The sequence below is a fragment of the Sylvia atricapilla genome, chromosome 4 (assembly GCF_009819655.1).
Source record: "Sylvia atricapilla isolate bSylAtr1 chromosome 4, bSylAtr1.pri, whole genome shotgun sequence".
NCBI classification, from domain to species: Eukaryota; Metazoa; Chordata; class Aves; order Passeriformes; family Sylviidae; genus Sylvia; species Sylvia atricapilla.
In genome coordinates this window covers 21,028,241-21,042,701 of record NC_089143.1, presented here as the reverse complement: position 1 = coordinate 21,042,701, position 14,461 = coordinate 21,028,241, and the positions used below count along the sequence as shown (strand labels likewise).

Genomic DNA, 14,461 nt, shown 5'->3' with positions numbered 1-14,461 from the left:
CAATTGACTCTGAATGTGGTCCATATACAAACTCCTGAGCTCAAGCTGAATTCTCATGTGAGTATTAAATTGCAGTGCAGCCTTGGATTGACCCTTTAGGAAGGAAACAATACATAGAATAGTGTGTTTGATACCAAAAAGGCTCTATATTTAAGCATGCAAGCATTTGAACTTCTTCATGAAGAAAAAGAAAGCAGAAAATATAAGGCAGTTTAAAAGGTGAAGAGGGCATCTAGGAGAGCAGAAAAAAATGCACCACATATAGACATCTAATTTATCTAGGGATGTTATTCCTCACCTTGAAAGTTGTCAGCAAATTACAAAAAAATTAGCTGATATGAAGTATTTATTTGGTAGAAGGCCATCTTCACCCTTAAAGATGTTGGATAGTGTTTGACACGTTCCTTTATATAATCAGCAATATTAATACAAGAAAACTGTTCCGTTCATTCCATCTTTAAATGTGCAAACCCAAAATATTTATCCAAATTTATCCAAAAATCATCCTATTTATCCAAAATAAATGTGGATAAACCATTCTCCTAGAAGTGGCTAAATAGATTTTCTTACTCTGTCTTCTAAATCATTTGTTGAGTTTAGTTGCACTTAACTATGCTTACTTTCTTAAGGGAGTACAATGGCTCTCAAAATGTTTTCCCAAGACTACAGTTTAATGATACAAAGCACTTGGCAGCAATACTCCATCTATAATTGTTCTTGACTACTCAATCCCCAGTAGTGGTATATAATACCTCTCAGTTTGAGGATTTGATCTGGTTTTAAAAGCCTGCAAAAATGCAGGGGGTGGTGGAGAGCAAAAACAAATGGCCAGATGTGGGAGAGTGGGAAAGAGAACACTTGGGACTTACTGAAACCAATTTCTTTACTTTGAAAAAGTCTGTGCTACCATGCATCTGTAACAATATGAAAAGAATTTCATACTTAAGAAATTTAGGAACATCCTAAAGTAGGTTTTTTGAATAATGAACATCAGATCTAATTCACACAGGAAAATTTATCAATTGTGGGAATGGGGATTCAAGTCCATCATTCAACATTTACTGTACAGGATTATTGGCCTTTTTCAGTGCGACACACTATTTCTCTATTGGTAGGGGTTAGCATTATTTTAGGCTGTGATAGAATATTAACTATTGTTTTGGAGATGTCTAGTGTCACCACTGACTGTGATTTGACTGATGTACTAAAGCAGGGATAAAGCTTCTTGGTCAAGAGGTTAACATCACTGTTAACAAGATTGGAAAGTACAGTTCAGCATAGCAACATCTCATTGCCCTGTATAATGTGGGATTCGGCTCATGCTGTTTCTGTGGAGTCTTGAAAAAAAATAAACACAACACAAAGCTCGTATACACTTCATTCATGGCAAAGATTTTCTTTACCATTGTCCTTCACAGTCCATTACCACTTACATATTCTGTAGGGTCAATTTTTCACAGTATTTTGAACACGTATTATAATTCATTGGACAACAGTTAGAAGGAACACTGAGTGAATGGGAAACTGTCCAAGATAGACAGGAAGAGATAGATGTTTCCTTTATGAAGATTGAATTCAGCAATTTGAATTTTTGTCTGAAGAATGATAGTACAATTCCCTTTATTGTTTTGGCTAATCTGCATAACATAAACAGGTATTATGAACAACCATAATATTAAGAACATAACAACATAAGAACATAAAAACATCAGCTGAGCTCAAATTTTTTCTTCTCGTGGAAAACTTAACCAATGCTAACCTCTGGAACCACTTCAGTTCTGAAAGTTCACCAAAAAAGCTGAAACTTTCAAATACCTGAGCCAGAATTGGAGGAGCAAGAAGCAGGAGGAAACATATATTTTCATGATATAAAACATGGTAAGAAAGAACAGTCTAAGAGAAAATCCTGGTCCTGTCTCATCCACAGAGAACATGAGCCTTTGTCATGTATAGATACTATAGAGTGTCAATAGGTGTGTATTCCTCCTGGAACTCCTCATCAAGAGAAAAGGCCAGCAGAAGGGCAAAAAAATCTAAGTATAAAAGTGCACTTTGTGTTTTGTGTTTATACATTAATGGCTGTAAGGCATTCTGTAGCTACTGCAAGGAACAGAACGAAGGAGTAAACACAGTGTCGTTTGAGCCACCTGTAATGCAGATGGAATTCTGGTTCCTTTTTTATTCAGGTTCTTTTTCTTTGTCACCAAAGTGAGATGTAGTGATCTGAATACTTTGAAGTGGATTTCATGCTGCCTGAGAGGAAGATCCCATTATGTTTAAAAGCACCTTTTTTCTAGTAAACCAAATATATGAGTTGAGCTTAACTGTAATGGGGCCTTAATTAGGCTTTTTATCCTAATTTTGTACTAATGCATTCCACATAGAAGTTTGAGAAGAGGGGTTTAAATGGTGGGTAGGCATACAGACACCATTTCTGGTTTTCTGCTACTTTTAAGTAATTTCAGGAAATATAAAACTACTTCTGCTGGAAGTCAGTATTTTACTTCTACTGTAGCTCAGGTATGAATTTGTGTAGCAAGAAGAGTTTCGACTAAAATATTCTAATGAGAAGGACAAAACACACAAAAGGCTGGAAAATTCTAATTCTTCTACACTAAATTTTAAAGACAAAGATTAAAAACAAGTCTTTGGAAAGGACTAAGATCTGAGATCTGCAGCTTTGAAGACTCAAGTCCAATCTAAGCAAAAAGCTTGAAGGTTTTTCAGCATTTGCTGTCTGAGAGCATAAAAGCATGAAGAGTCAGGTGCAAAACGAATTACATCCTTTTTGAGAATTGCAAAGAAAAGCAGTAGATTACAAGGAGCAAAAGGAACTGTATCTTAAAAGTGCAAGGGAATGTTACTAGTAAAACTTCCTCTCATCCAAGTGAAATTTAGAATTCAATATAAAGTAACCCTTCCTGTAAAAGTACTAATGGGAAACATAATATGCAGCTTTTCTTGGCTGACAGAGCAGAAAAGAAACTTAGAGGACTTATTCCTGTTTTTTTCTTAAAGGCTAATCCAGGAGAAGAAAGGGGTAAATGTTGAATATATTGACTGAGAGATCTTGTAACCTGTGAACACAGCCCAATGTACAGAACAATATGCCTTTTTTCACTTATCTCACACAAAAAGTTTAATATTTGCTCTCTTATTTCCTTAATAAGGGTGAGTGTTACAGCCTTAAAAGTTTCTGAATGAAATCATGTATCCTGTCTCTGTATCCTGTGGTCATCAGCTACCAGCCACTACTCATGTCAGGCTCTGACTACATTGTCCTGATGCAACTGGATTATAGCACCAGGTGGGAGGATCAGTTTTCACTGGAGAAAGAACAAACTATTCTAATGCACCAGGACAGTGGAGGGTTGAGCACAACAAATAAGTACCTGTCCTTTGAAGCTTTTTTCTTCCAGTGATTAAAGTCTATGCTTAAGTGCTTATGCTGTACTTATAATGAAAGACACTACTTTAAACAATTTTTTTAATTTCTTCCTTCCCCACCCTGCCACAAAGACACTCCATTTTCAATACACTATTTTAGAAAGGAAATTTTTAACAATAAGGAATAATTACAGAGCTATGTTATGCTGTTTAGAAAATCACTAAAACATATTCTGGATTAAAACAATACCAGTAAACAAGCTGCTTAATTATTGAATAGAAATTAGAGAGGTCCTGCTGTTTTTCTGTCTCCTTGAAGGATTCTCAACGATCTGTGAGGGATTATGCTCCCCTCTGAAACAATTACCACCAAATTTATAGTAACTTCAATCTGATCAAAACATCATTAGATACAAGGAGTAAATTAAAGTCTAGATTTGTTGGAAGGGGAAAAGCCAGTTTCAGTCCTCTGAGTCTTTATTAATTATCTAACGAAAAAAACATTGAAGTCGGGGTTTTTTCAGTGGAGAGCTGCATGTCAATAATGCAACTATGCAAGGACTGGAATAGCACTTGAAGTCTTCTACAGTTAGAGGCACAGACTCATCCACCATACTACAGTATTCCAAAGAATACCCAGAAAGAAAAATAAGCCTATAAAACATATTGCTCCCACTCCCTTTCTTTCTGCCAACAGAGCAGGAAAAGGTAATACTACTGCAGCAACATATGCTGAGGTTATACTTCAGAATTACAACAGGGTTTACTTGCAACAGGCTCCCACTAATGACTGTCAAATAGAGGCATGCATTAGATTAATGTCTGCCAAATCATGAGGGGAAAAACTGAACATCAGCTGGTGCAGCTTTATCCTTTACACAGAGAGGGAAAGAATAATTTACAGTATGTTTACTACTCCACACAAGCACCAGTAACCCAACCATGGCAATGCACAGTGGAGTACACTGTTTGAACCTTTAAGAATTAAAGCAGGAAAGAAAATTACATCCTACTCTAATAGCTCATCTACATACTGTTGATTTGATATTCCTTATTTCCAGCTTTCAACTGATTCATAGTGTTTGAACACTTAGCTTCATTCAGTGATCACTGCAGTAAACTCTGAGCATCAGACACCAGAACCTTGCAATGACAGGAGTCAAAATTCTAGTTATCTGTTAGACTGAATAACAAGAACTGTTGCATAGCTTCAATTAACAACTAACACTGAAGAGATTTTGAATTCATTAGGTGCTTTCTTGCAACGTTTACAGTAAGACAAATATGTACTCAGAAAAACTGAACTCGGTGTATCACAGTTAATTTTTTAGTATTTATACGTTTAACAGGTTCTTTATTTCTATAAATTCAGATATTTTTACAATGGAGTTTTATAGAGGTGTATTTGCTTGAAATCACTAATTTTTAAAAACACCATATGACTGAATGCTTTATAATGCTGTTTTTAACAGACTATGTCAACTTCCTACATGGACATAATTATGCATTTAAGTAAAAACCTATAAAACTTCAAGTAACTTTCCCCAGGCAGCTGTCTTGTACATACCCGTATAACATTTCTGACCTAGGCAAATTGTTTTGGTGACAGCAATACAACAGCCTCTTGAAATAATTTGTGGATTTACTATGCAATTATAAAGTGACAAGATAGATTAGTTTAAAATACAATCTTAAATATAATGTATCTCATAGTCAATTTTTAACCATGTAACCACTTCTATTGAAGTCAGTTGCATTACTAATCAAAACTTTCAAAAGCAATGCATATACAGGTAACTCAGTCTTTAAATTTTCACTGAATGTGCAATATTGCATACACAAATCTGACACCTTATTTATTCATTTTACAACATAAAATCAACAGTTTATTAAAGGCTGCATACACTATCCACAGTGTATAAAGTGGGTATCAGTCATACCATTTCAAATTTTAGCGTAACAAAACACTTATTCCACAGTGGGTTTTTGAATATGAAAATCCTATGTGTTCTGCAAATAGTTCCTGCAAAAAGCCACACAACTCAGGTCCTGAAAAACATTCGTGTCCATAAATTATCTGCATTACTGGAAAAATTTTAATAGAGTAGGCCAGCAATTATTTTCAATACCTCTTAAAACTTCTACCAAAAATATACATTTTCTGTAAAATCAAAAAATAAAATATCTGAAAATGTTCTGTGATAAATCTACAAAAAGGGGAGGAATCCAGTATTAAAAGTTAAATTCTGCTTTCACATACACAATTTAAATTGATACCAATGCATAGTATATGTACAGCTGACAGAAGAATCTGACTCCATCTGCAAGATTAAAATGCAACAGCTATGTAAAGTATGCAAACAGTTTATTTCACAAGTCTCACTTTGTCCTTTAGAACTCTAAATTTGGGATTGTTATTCACTTTCTTATTGAATATGACTAGGATCTCCTCTTCTGTCTTGTGACATTCACCAGCTACTGCATAATATTGAGCTATCACCTGCACAAAGACAGAGAAATAGGTTTTAGTCCATGAAGATGATTCCATTTTAAGCAATAATACATTTACATTACAGCATTAAAAGTGGCATAGAAGCTATTGTACTACTATTCCTTTGCACAACTAGCACTGAATTTCTTGTGTAATTTCTTGTGTAATTCAGTAAGCGATAAAGAACCTGTCCTTCAGCTGACATTCTGTTAACTGATATTCCATTAAAAAATGTCAAACATTTCTGTTAATGCAAGCCAGAATTTTCTGAGCTTCAGCATTACACAAATAAATTCATATGACCAAAGGAGATTAAAAAAACCTATGTTGTACAGTACCTTTTTTTTTAGTTTTTTAATTGAAATTTCATTGTCCGGAGCCTGTTTCAGAACTGCTTTGATGGTTCCCTTCCAGTTGAATTTACCTAGAAAATAATTAGGTGTACAACATCATTAGCAAAAGGAGGTATTCTGGGTCCTCTTCTCTACTAGTAACCAGCCATCTATCTCCTAATTTTGGAATCAGTTTGGCTACTGCAACAGTTGTTACCTTACTGACCCTACAACAAGAGGGGGTCTTAAGCATGAAGTCATCAGCTGTTCCTGAATATATAATGGAATAGAGACAAAGAATCAACACAGTACTTGAACAACAGGGTCAGAATTGTTTTTACTTCTGCACTTCAACTATTAAGTAGAAACTCTTAAATAACGCAGGAATAGTTACGATACTGTCTCGTCACACTTAAAGCACAGGCAGCCAAATTTGACCATACCACCTTCAGAGGTCATTGGTGGTCTCTAAATAAATGATTTGTATGTTCAAACACAGTCAGTGTGCCAGGTGATAGACAGAAGCAGGTTTATCTAAGCATAAACTAAGGTCCAATGTATCTGAGGTACAATTTATGACCCACTGAGCAAAAACAGGGATATTAGAGATACCAAGAGGTGTAAGAGTTGTTGTGGTGTCTGATGTGCATGGCAGCAGGGAAGAGACCAACTGTGGTGGAACCTCAGTGTCCACTGGAACCAAGCGTAATCAAAGACTGCCAGCACAGCACAAACAACAAATAGGAGAAGTAATTCATTATCAGGTGTTAAGAGTAGCACAGGCTGGAACAGATGTGTATACTGTGTATACGCACATCTATTTATACTGAGGCAAAATTTATTTCATGACTTGCTACAGAAGCTGTATTTCTATCATCAGCTCTTTCTAGCATTAGGTCTTTTGCAGAGTAGTTTTGTAACAATTTAAATCGCTCCTTTAAGAATACCTTTATCTGCTCCCACATTTTCTTCATTGTCATTGATGTTTTCCGTTTCCATGTCTTCTGAAATGCTTTCAGTTTTCATTCTCTTTGTTTTGGCATGAGGTTCCTCTAGAGATGGAATTGGATAAACATTTTGATTTAAAGATTTAAACATAAGGATTTAAAACTAGAAGTTCTGACATGACTTAAGTTTTTGTTCTTGCTACATGAGTTTATATTTGCAAAGTTGTTCAGATTTTATATAAGAAATGTGCAATCATTGTTAAAAATAATCCAATTTCTATATCTAATACACTACTTTAAAATTCTACTTAGGTAGTTTGAGCTTTGGAACTGGGAAAAAGCATCTTCAAAACAAACAAGAATATCAGTGGTATGATGGATACCTTCTATATGTTTATGTTTGCGTTTCTTTACATTTGTTTCCTCTTCTGTTTTTCTGTGATTGCCATTTCCACTTATTTCAAATTCATCCTCCATGCTCTCTTTTCCTTTTTTGGACTTTTTACTCTTTTTCACTTCTGTCTGGTTTTCTAATTTCAAATCTTTTTTCTCCTTCTTTGTGTTCTTTTGTCTCTCTTCTTTTCGTTCCCTCTTACTCTTTTTTCTCTCAGTTTTTGCATCCGTAATTCCGTTTTCTTCTGCCTTTGTATTTGCCCCAGTTTCTGCAGACTGTTGCTCTTCCTTCTGTTCTGGTTTGTCTTGTTCTTTTTCTTTTGAAATCTTTTGTTTAAAGAGAGATTATTAGTTTTTACATGCATTTTTTGACATTGCAGCTATCCTCTACTAGATAATTGGTTACTGTTCAAAACACTGATATCCTAAAATCAATTAAATTGCTCACGTCATGTCACCAGTTACCTGAGAAGTAATGTGCCTGATTCTTCTTGTAACAGACTAAATGCTAATTAAGACTATAGAAGAAATGTTATCTTACAACATATGTAAATTCCTAGTTAAAAGTAACTGTCTGTTGTGTTTAAATTATTTGTTAAATGTAATTTACATTTACACAAACAAAACTACAGCACATTACAGCAAGATGCAGAACTTATTCCCAAGTACACAGCCCTTGAGTAGTACTCTCTTTTGCCATCCACTTCTCTGTCTTGGATGTGTTGGGAACAACAAACCATTATGGCATGATGCTAAGAAAGGCACTCCTGGTTGTTTTAATTGTACTTTTCTCAACATACTGGGTTTTCTTTTATTATTCCTGGGCCTTATAATGATTTTCTTGTAGAATAATTAATATATTAATGAAAAATTTAAAGCTCAATTGAAACTTTAATTTTAATAGTTACAAGTGGAATACAATTATTGAAATGTCGGTGTAGCTATTTAGAAAGAGAATAGATCTTTATACAAGCAATTTAACACCAACATTTTTATAAAGAGTTATTTTAATGAAATTTGAATCCTACTTAAGAATTTCTATTGAGTACATACACTTCAAGGTATGTATTACAAACCGTATCTTAAGATCTTTTCAAGAATTCTTAAAGGTGAATTGAAATGCTGTGTTATATATTTCACTTCAATGCTGCACTCTATGGATAGCGTAATTCTTTAAATTTGTGATTAAATAGAAGTTTTTAAGATAGAAGACCTTCTGAAAAATTAAGTCAAAGAAGAACTGCTCATGACTTTAGTGAAGTTGTATCAACTCAGTATTAATGCTCAGGCAAAACCGTGTACTTCAGTGTACAGAATTTATGTTATGTTCCTATCCTTTAGTAAATGTGCTTCCTTCTTTCCTGGCTCTTATATCTGGATTCCTCAGAAAAACTGCAAATATACTTAACTGGAATCATCAAATCAGAAACACAAAGCATCATCAACAGGGGATTCATGACAAAGCTATGCCTACACTCTTCCTCAAAAGAATGTGGGGGAAAGTGGGGAGAGCACCTTTACATCAACTGAGAAATGAGCTTCTCCAACAGCTTTTGAGTAGTAGCAACAGATGCAAACAAACAAAACAACACCCCACCAAAACACGCTGAGCCAGTAATGAAATACCAAAGAATTAGGTGGTGGCAAAAGGTCATAATGAGGCTACAATTTGAACAAATGGGAGGAACCTGTGCCATAAACTGGAGAATCTCTCTCCCTACTAATGAAACAGGTAAACTATGTGCTTGCTAATTTCTCACTCCAATACACATAAATTTGAGACCAATAAACTCTGGAAGATGTCTTATTCCATCTTAGTGTATGCTAAAGGATTGGAACAAAGATAAAGGCAGTGCTTTTTCCTTTTTTCATGTACTAGTAGCATAAATTAGCGTTCTGATTATCATGGCACAATCATGTCACCATGTCCAAGTTTTCAATCACAACCTACCCAGTATGAACAACCACTTCAGCAAGTTTTGTGTTCCACATGCAAACAATTTAGTCAAGATATTACATCGTAACATAATCTATCGGAACTATGGGAGACAATGTTTCCAGTAACATCTACAAGGGGAGTCTGAGAGGTTTTCCTTCAAACATTTTGGAGTGCCTTCCCATTTTATAATGTTGTACCTCCAGTTAAACTTACATTTCTGGTTGCTTCTGAGAAAACATCCCACACCTGATCTTGCAAATTGCTGTCATTAATTCTCAAACTGTTCTTGATCCAATTCTGTGCATAGAAAAAAACAGCAATAACTGAAAACATGCACCTCTGATTTTCTTTCTTCATTACCACATAATTAGTTCCTGTTTTTGATTTTTAAGAATCTAATCACTGCTTTTGAGTAAGATCTGCTTAGAGGTTACTCCTATAAATCTCTTAGGCCTCCTTGCTAAATTGTTTCACATAATGTCTAGGTATTCTTAGGATAGTAAGTGGAAAATATATACAAAAGATAACCCTCAAGCTTTTGATGCAAATGTCTATGTTAAGGTCCTACCAAATCTTCTGACTGTTCCATGAGTTAAAACATGAATGACCTGATCTTATTTATTTCTGTACTGGACATATGGTCACACTTCTAACTGGATATTTTAGTTTATTACAGGAGAGTATAATTTAAGTAAATATCTCAGTGCAAACGTTTGAAAATTGTTTGGGTCATTGTAGGTGTTCCTGATGAAAATGAAAATATAACAGTAAATTATGCTGTTCACACTACCTGCAAGCGAGAACTTTTAGAAATGTGGAATTCACTGTTAAATGTAATGTAAAGATTTTCACATTGCAGTGAAAGCCCAAAGAAAGGTACATTAGTAAATTGGAACAATTAACTGCAAAAACTTTTGATCTTCCACTTCAATGTATCTTATCAAAAAGAGAGGCTTCTGGAAAATACCATTTTTCTTGCTCAGAACACTAATTCTGTAGGGAAATATTCTAACCTTCAGTTTGCTAGCAGCAATTTCACCACAGCTCTATTAAGTTTCATTTGAGTGCTTTGGAAGCAAGCCTGATCTTCTCTCAGACTCACAGTCTGAGGCACAGAACAGAGAAGGGAGGGGAAAAAAGGCCAGTTTGTGAGTAATTCTTTACTTTCAATGAAATTCTTCACACACAGTAAATTCTCCACATCTGTAATTTACTTTAATGAAGCATGCGAAGTGGGAGATTCTGTTGGAATACTGAGTAACAGGGAACCTCTCAAAACAGGATCTTGCCTTCAGGAAAAAACAAAGGCAAAGAAATAGGAAATCTTTAAAAGTATGTCTAAGAATTTGGACATTCAACAAGAATAGAAAATAGTCAAAAAAGAAAGGTGTTGAAAACAGAACAAACCTACATATGGAGATTAAACCTACAAGGTAAGTCTCTGGCTTAATACCTAATTCAACTGGTAGACCAAGAGTCCTTTGAAGCAAATAAATGCATTTTACAATCACTGCCTATCTGAAATTCAGTTATTACACAATCTATACAAATGCCCAAAGAGGCAATTTGTCCCACCTTTGTTAAGAGAGTGGCATCCCCTAAAAAAAAATCTATTTTTATGCTCACTGCACGGATTACTGCAAATCTCTTTTAAAACATACCTGAAACTTTACTTTCTTTCTTGGAATGTTATCAAAGGTACGCATTTGCTCCAGGATATTCCGCACTTTAGGGCTTATGTTGGGCTTTTTCATTACTTCATGAATTTTCTGAGTGAAGAAAAACATAATTAAATCAACAAAGCAGCATAAGGATCAAATGGTACGTGTCAGGTGAGCAAGTCTGAAACACACTGGGCAGAAATCACCCAGCACCCACAGCTGGTATAGTCTTCTCATAGGAAGTATTAAAAACACATGAGAAAAATACTGACCTTTAGTTCTATCACAGCTCGTTACATGTGTCAAAGTTATCTATATAAACATTTATACCTATGCAGTAAGCAGAGGCAAGCAGGACTGCTCACCAGTGCTTTCTGATGAACAGGTTACAAACTGTAATAAAAACATTTCAAACTAAAGTAACTGAATTGCAGAAGGATTCTTGCAGCATGAAAAATACCTGCATTAATAAAGGCAACTTTTTGGTTTTGGAGTTAATTATGAAAAATCAGGCTTACATGCCACAGCTGGCATGCATTTCTCCTGGCAGAAGAGCCAGCTTTAACAAATATTTATCCATATATGACAGCTCTGGATATTCCAGTGCTATGGGTGTCAGCACGAGAGAAGAAAGATTAGACCAGGGCCTAATGGCAGTTCCTTGAACAGCACTGCTGCTCATGGGAGGAAAACGGAAATACTGGCAAGCCCAGTATTTAGAGTGCAACCACGGGACACTGTAGAGCCCATGTGTACTTCTGAAAAATCTGATTACTGAAAGGCTTTGTGAATAGGTTAAGACTATCAGAAAAAGGTGTCTGATAATAATCCCTCAACCTTCTACATAGGAATTATTTATTATTGAGGCAGGCTACCAATGTTCATAAGCAACAGCACTCACATCATGCTGCCTTTACAAATGTCCTCAGTGTTCAGTCTCAACAAGAGCACTCAACTCTGACTTTAAGGGGTATTCATCATATGCTTCAAGTACATCTGTAAATTAGCACGTTGTTAGGATGTGTTCCACACAATAGAAACCAACAATTCCACGCATAAATGTGACCTAACTTATTACTAATGGGGTTTTAAGGACGTGTTTGAGGTCCTTCCAAAAACCTTTGAAGGACAGCCATAAGAGGGTAGATTCTTGTGTAAGACAAAAAGGGTAGGAGATATTTCTATCCATGCTGGAGCTTCTCCTGTTCAAAATATTTACAAAATATCTGACAAGAGGACAGAAAATTTTCCCAACAATATGACGCTATTTTCAGGATGAGGACTGTGAGGATTCCAGAAAGATCTTAAGAAAATGAGTAACTAGGTAATAAAAAGGTAATGAAATATGCTCAATACAAATTCATGTAAAGCAAGAAGAAAAGGAAAAGCAATCTTAATCTCACATCTAAAATGGCAGGCTTTAGTGGGCCATTGGAACTTAGCTAAAAGATCTCAGGGTTAAAATAGCCAATTCCATGAAAATGCCAGCACTTCGATCAGCAGTAGTGAAAAAGAAAACAAACAAAAAAACTACCTAAAAGTAGATTACCTGACAAAAAAGTTAGAAAGGAATAAAAGGCACAGAAAACATAATTATGACACGTGGTAAATCTATGGTTCACTCATATCTTTAACATAGCATTTCACAAGCATTCAGTAGAGTGGGAAGATTTTAGAAGACCAAAGACATAATTTTACATATGAAAAACAACTGAGCAGGGTACAATTTTTGAGCCTTGAACAAAGAATATGAGATGGGGAGTGATGCCTGTAGACAGAGGTCTACAAAAGCATAAATGGCATGATAAAGACAACTACCAATGTCTCTGTACGCAGTTGGGAACATTAAACTAAATCAAACCAGTAAGAGACAGATTAAAAAAAAAAAAGACACATTTCTTACCAGGATAAACACAGACCTACCAAGGAAATGCCAGAAAACAGTTTGGGATATTAGTAAAAACAGATCTCTGGGTTGAGCCAGTAGAAGCTCTTTTCTGTCTCTATTAAGTACAGACAACAGTTACTGTACGTGTGTATAGTACAAACCATACCTGAATCCACTCCTGCTGTTTAGCATCTCCTTTGTTAGCTTTGGCTTCAAAGCCTTTCCCACCGTATTTCTGGTCTTCACTTAGGCACTTCACATGTTCCTTATAGTCATCACCCCTGAACAGAAGAGATTTTTAACCATAGGTGACTGAAATGCTTCCAACTGTGCAACACTTAGCTAACCAACAAGCTGAAATAATATATCATCTAAATAAATAGATAATTTAAACCTTAATTAAACCTTGTCAATGCTTAAATTATTAAAATGTGATGTGCTTAAAAGTACATGCTTGTAAGGCCGCAGACACTTCTGTCATGCTACAGCTTTCAGTGAAAGCTTCTGACCGGCATCTCTTGTATTTGTGACAAGAGTGAGCAAGGCTACTTCCCATCCATTACATACCAGAAATCCTTGCCACAATCCATGCAAGACAGGCACTGACAGTTTCTGCAGATGTTCACATGCTTTTCAACCTGCGCTTTCTTCACAGCCTCTCCACACGCATTGCATGTGAAAACTACCATGTTGGCGAGTGGTCAGGAGCCTCTTCCTTCCCACAGAAGCGCAACTCTAGGAGTACAAGATCTTAACTTACAGCTTGAAAGAAGAAACATTTGGAGGGCCGAAGCGAAAGGCACCAGTGCACCGACTGACACGGTGAGCAGCCCGCGGCTGCACCTGCAAGAGCTCGTTTCACCTGATGCCCTCCCTGAGCGCCGGGGAGATCAGCACCCCGGGAACCAGTAACCCCCGCACCCATCACCCAGCTGGGGCACCAGTAACCCCCGCACCCGCCATCCCAACCCCAGAACCGGTGACCCCCGTACCGCCGCCCACACCGATACGCCCCGCAGGCGGCGTTCCGCGTTCCCCGTCCCCTCCTTTCCCCTGCGGGCTTCCACCTCGCCCTCCCGCTCCCCGCAGCTGCAGACCCGTCCCGGCCGGGCCCCGCCGAGCGGCAGCGCTGGGGAGTGGCCGGGCCACACAGCGTGGGAAGTCTGGCGTGGCCGCCACCCGCGCTCCTGGGTGGCAGCGGGCTGCTGCGCTGCCGGGCCCGGCCCTGCGCTGCCCTGCCCGGCCCTGCCCGGCCCGGCCCAGCCCTGCCGCCTCGCCCCCGGCCCCGCTCCCCCGCACCTCCTCGGCCGCCGCCGCCTCCCGCAGCCGCCCCGCGCGGCACGTGCCGCCCCGGCCCTCGCCGCCCCGCGCCTGCGCCGCCGCCGCCCCGCGCGCGCCGCGCAGCGGAAAGGGAAGGGGAAGG

General features: G+C 37.4%; 1 protein-coding gene across 1 annotated transcript; it reads right to left on the bottom strand.

Moving 5' to 3' along the window:
• Positions 1 to 5,239: 5,239 nt before the first annotated feature.
• Positions 5,240 to 14,352, bottom strand: LYAR (Ly1 antibody reactive). The gene is made up of 9 exons (XM_066317268.1): positions 14,338 to 14,352; positions 13,606 to 13,773; positions 13,205 to 13,319; positions 11,151 to 11,258; positions 9,703 to 9,786; positions 7,541 to 7,877; positions 7,158 to 7,262; positions 6,217 to 6,302; positions 5,240 to 5,887 (listed from the first exon to the last, which is right to left on the bottom strand). Exons 2-9 carry the CDS (start codon positions 13,725 to 13,727, stop codon positions 5,753 to 5,755), a joined length of 1,092 nt encoding a protein of 363 aa, XP_066173365.1. The 5' UTR covers positions 13,728 to 13,773; positions 14,338 to 14,352; the 3' UTR covers positions 5,240 to 5,752.
• Positions 14,353 to 14,461: the final 109 nt, after the last annotated feature.

Coding starts and splice junctions, on each gene's coding strand:
- LYAR (XM_066317268.1), bottom strand. CDS start 13,727: ATGGTAGTTTTCACATGCAATGCGTGTGGAGAGGCTGTGAAGAAAGCG. Junction 7,263..7,540: donor CAAACATAAACATATAGAAG/GTATCCATCATA, acceptor TTCCATCTCTAG/AGGAACCTCATGCCAAAACA. Junction 5,888..6,216: donor TTAAAAAACTAAAAAAAAAG/GTACTGTACAAC, acceptor GTCTTTGTGCAG/GTGATAGCTCAATATTATGC.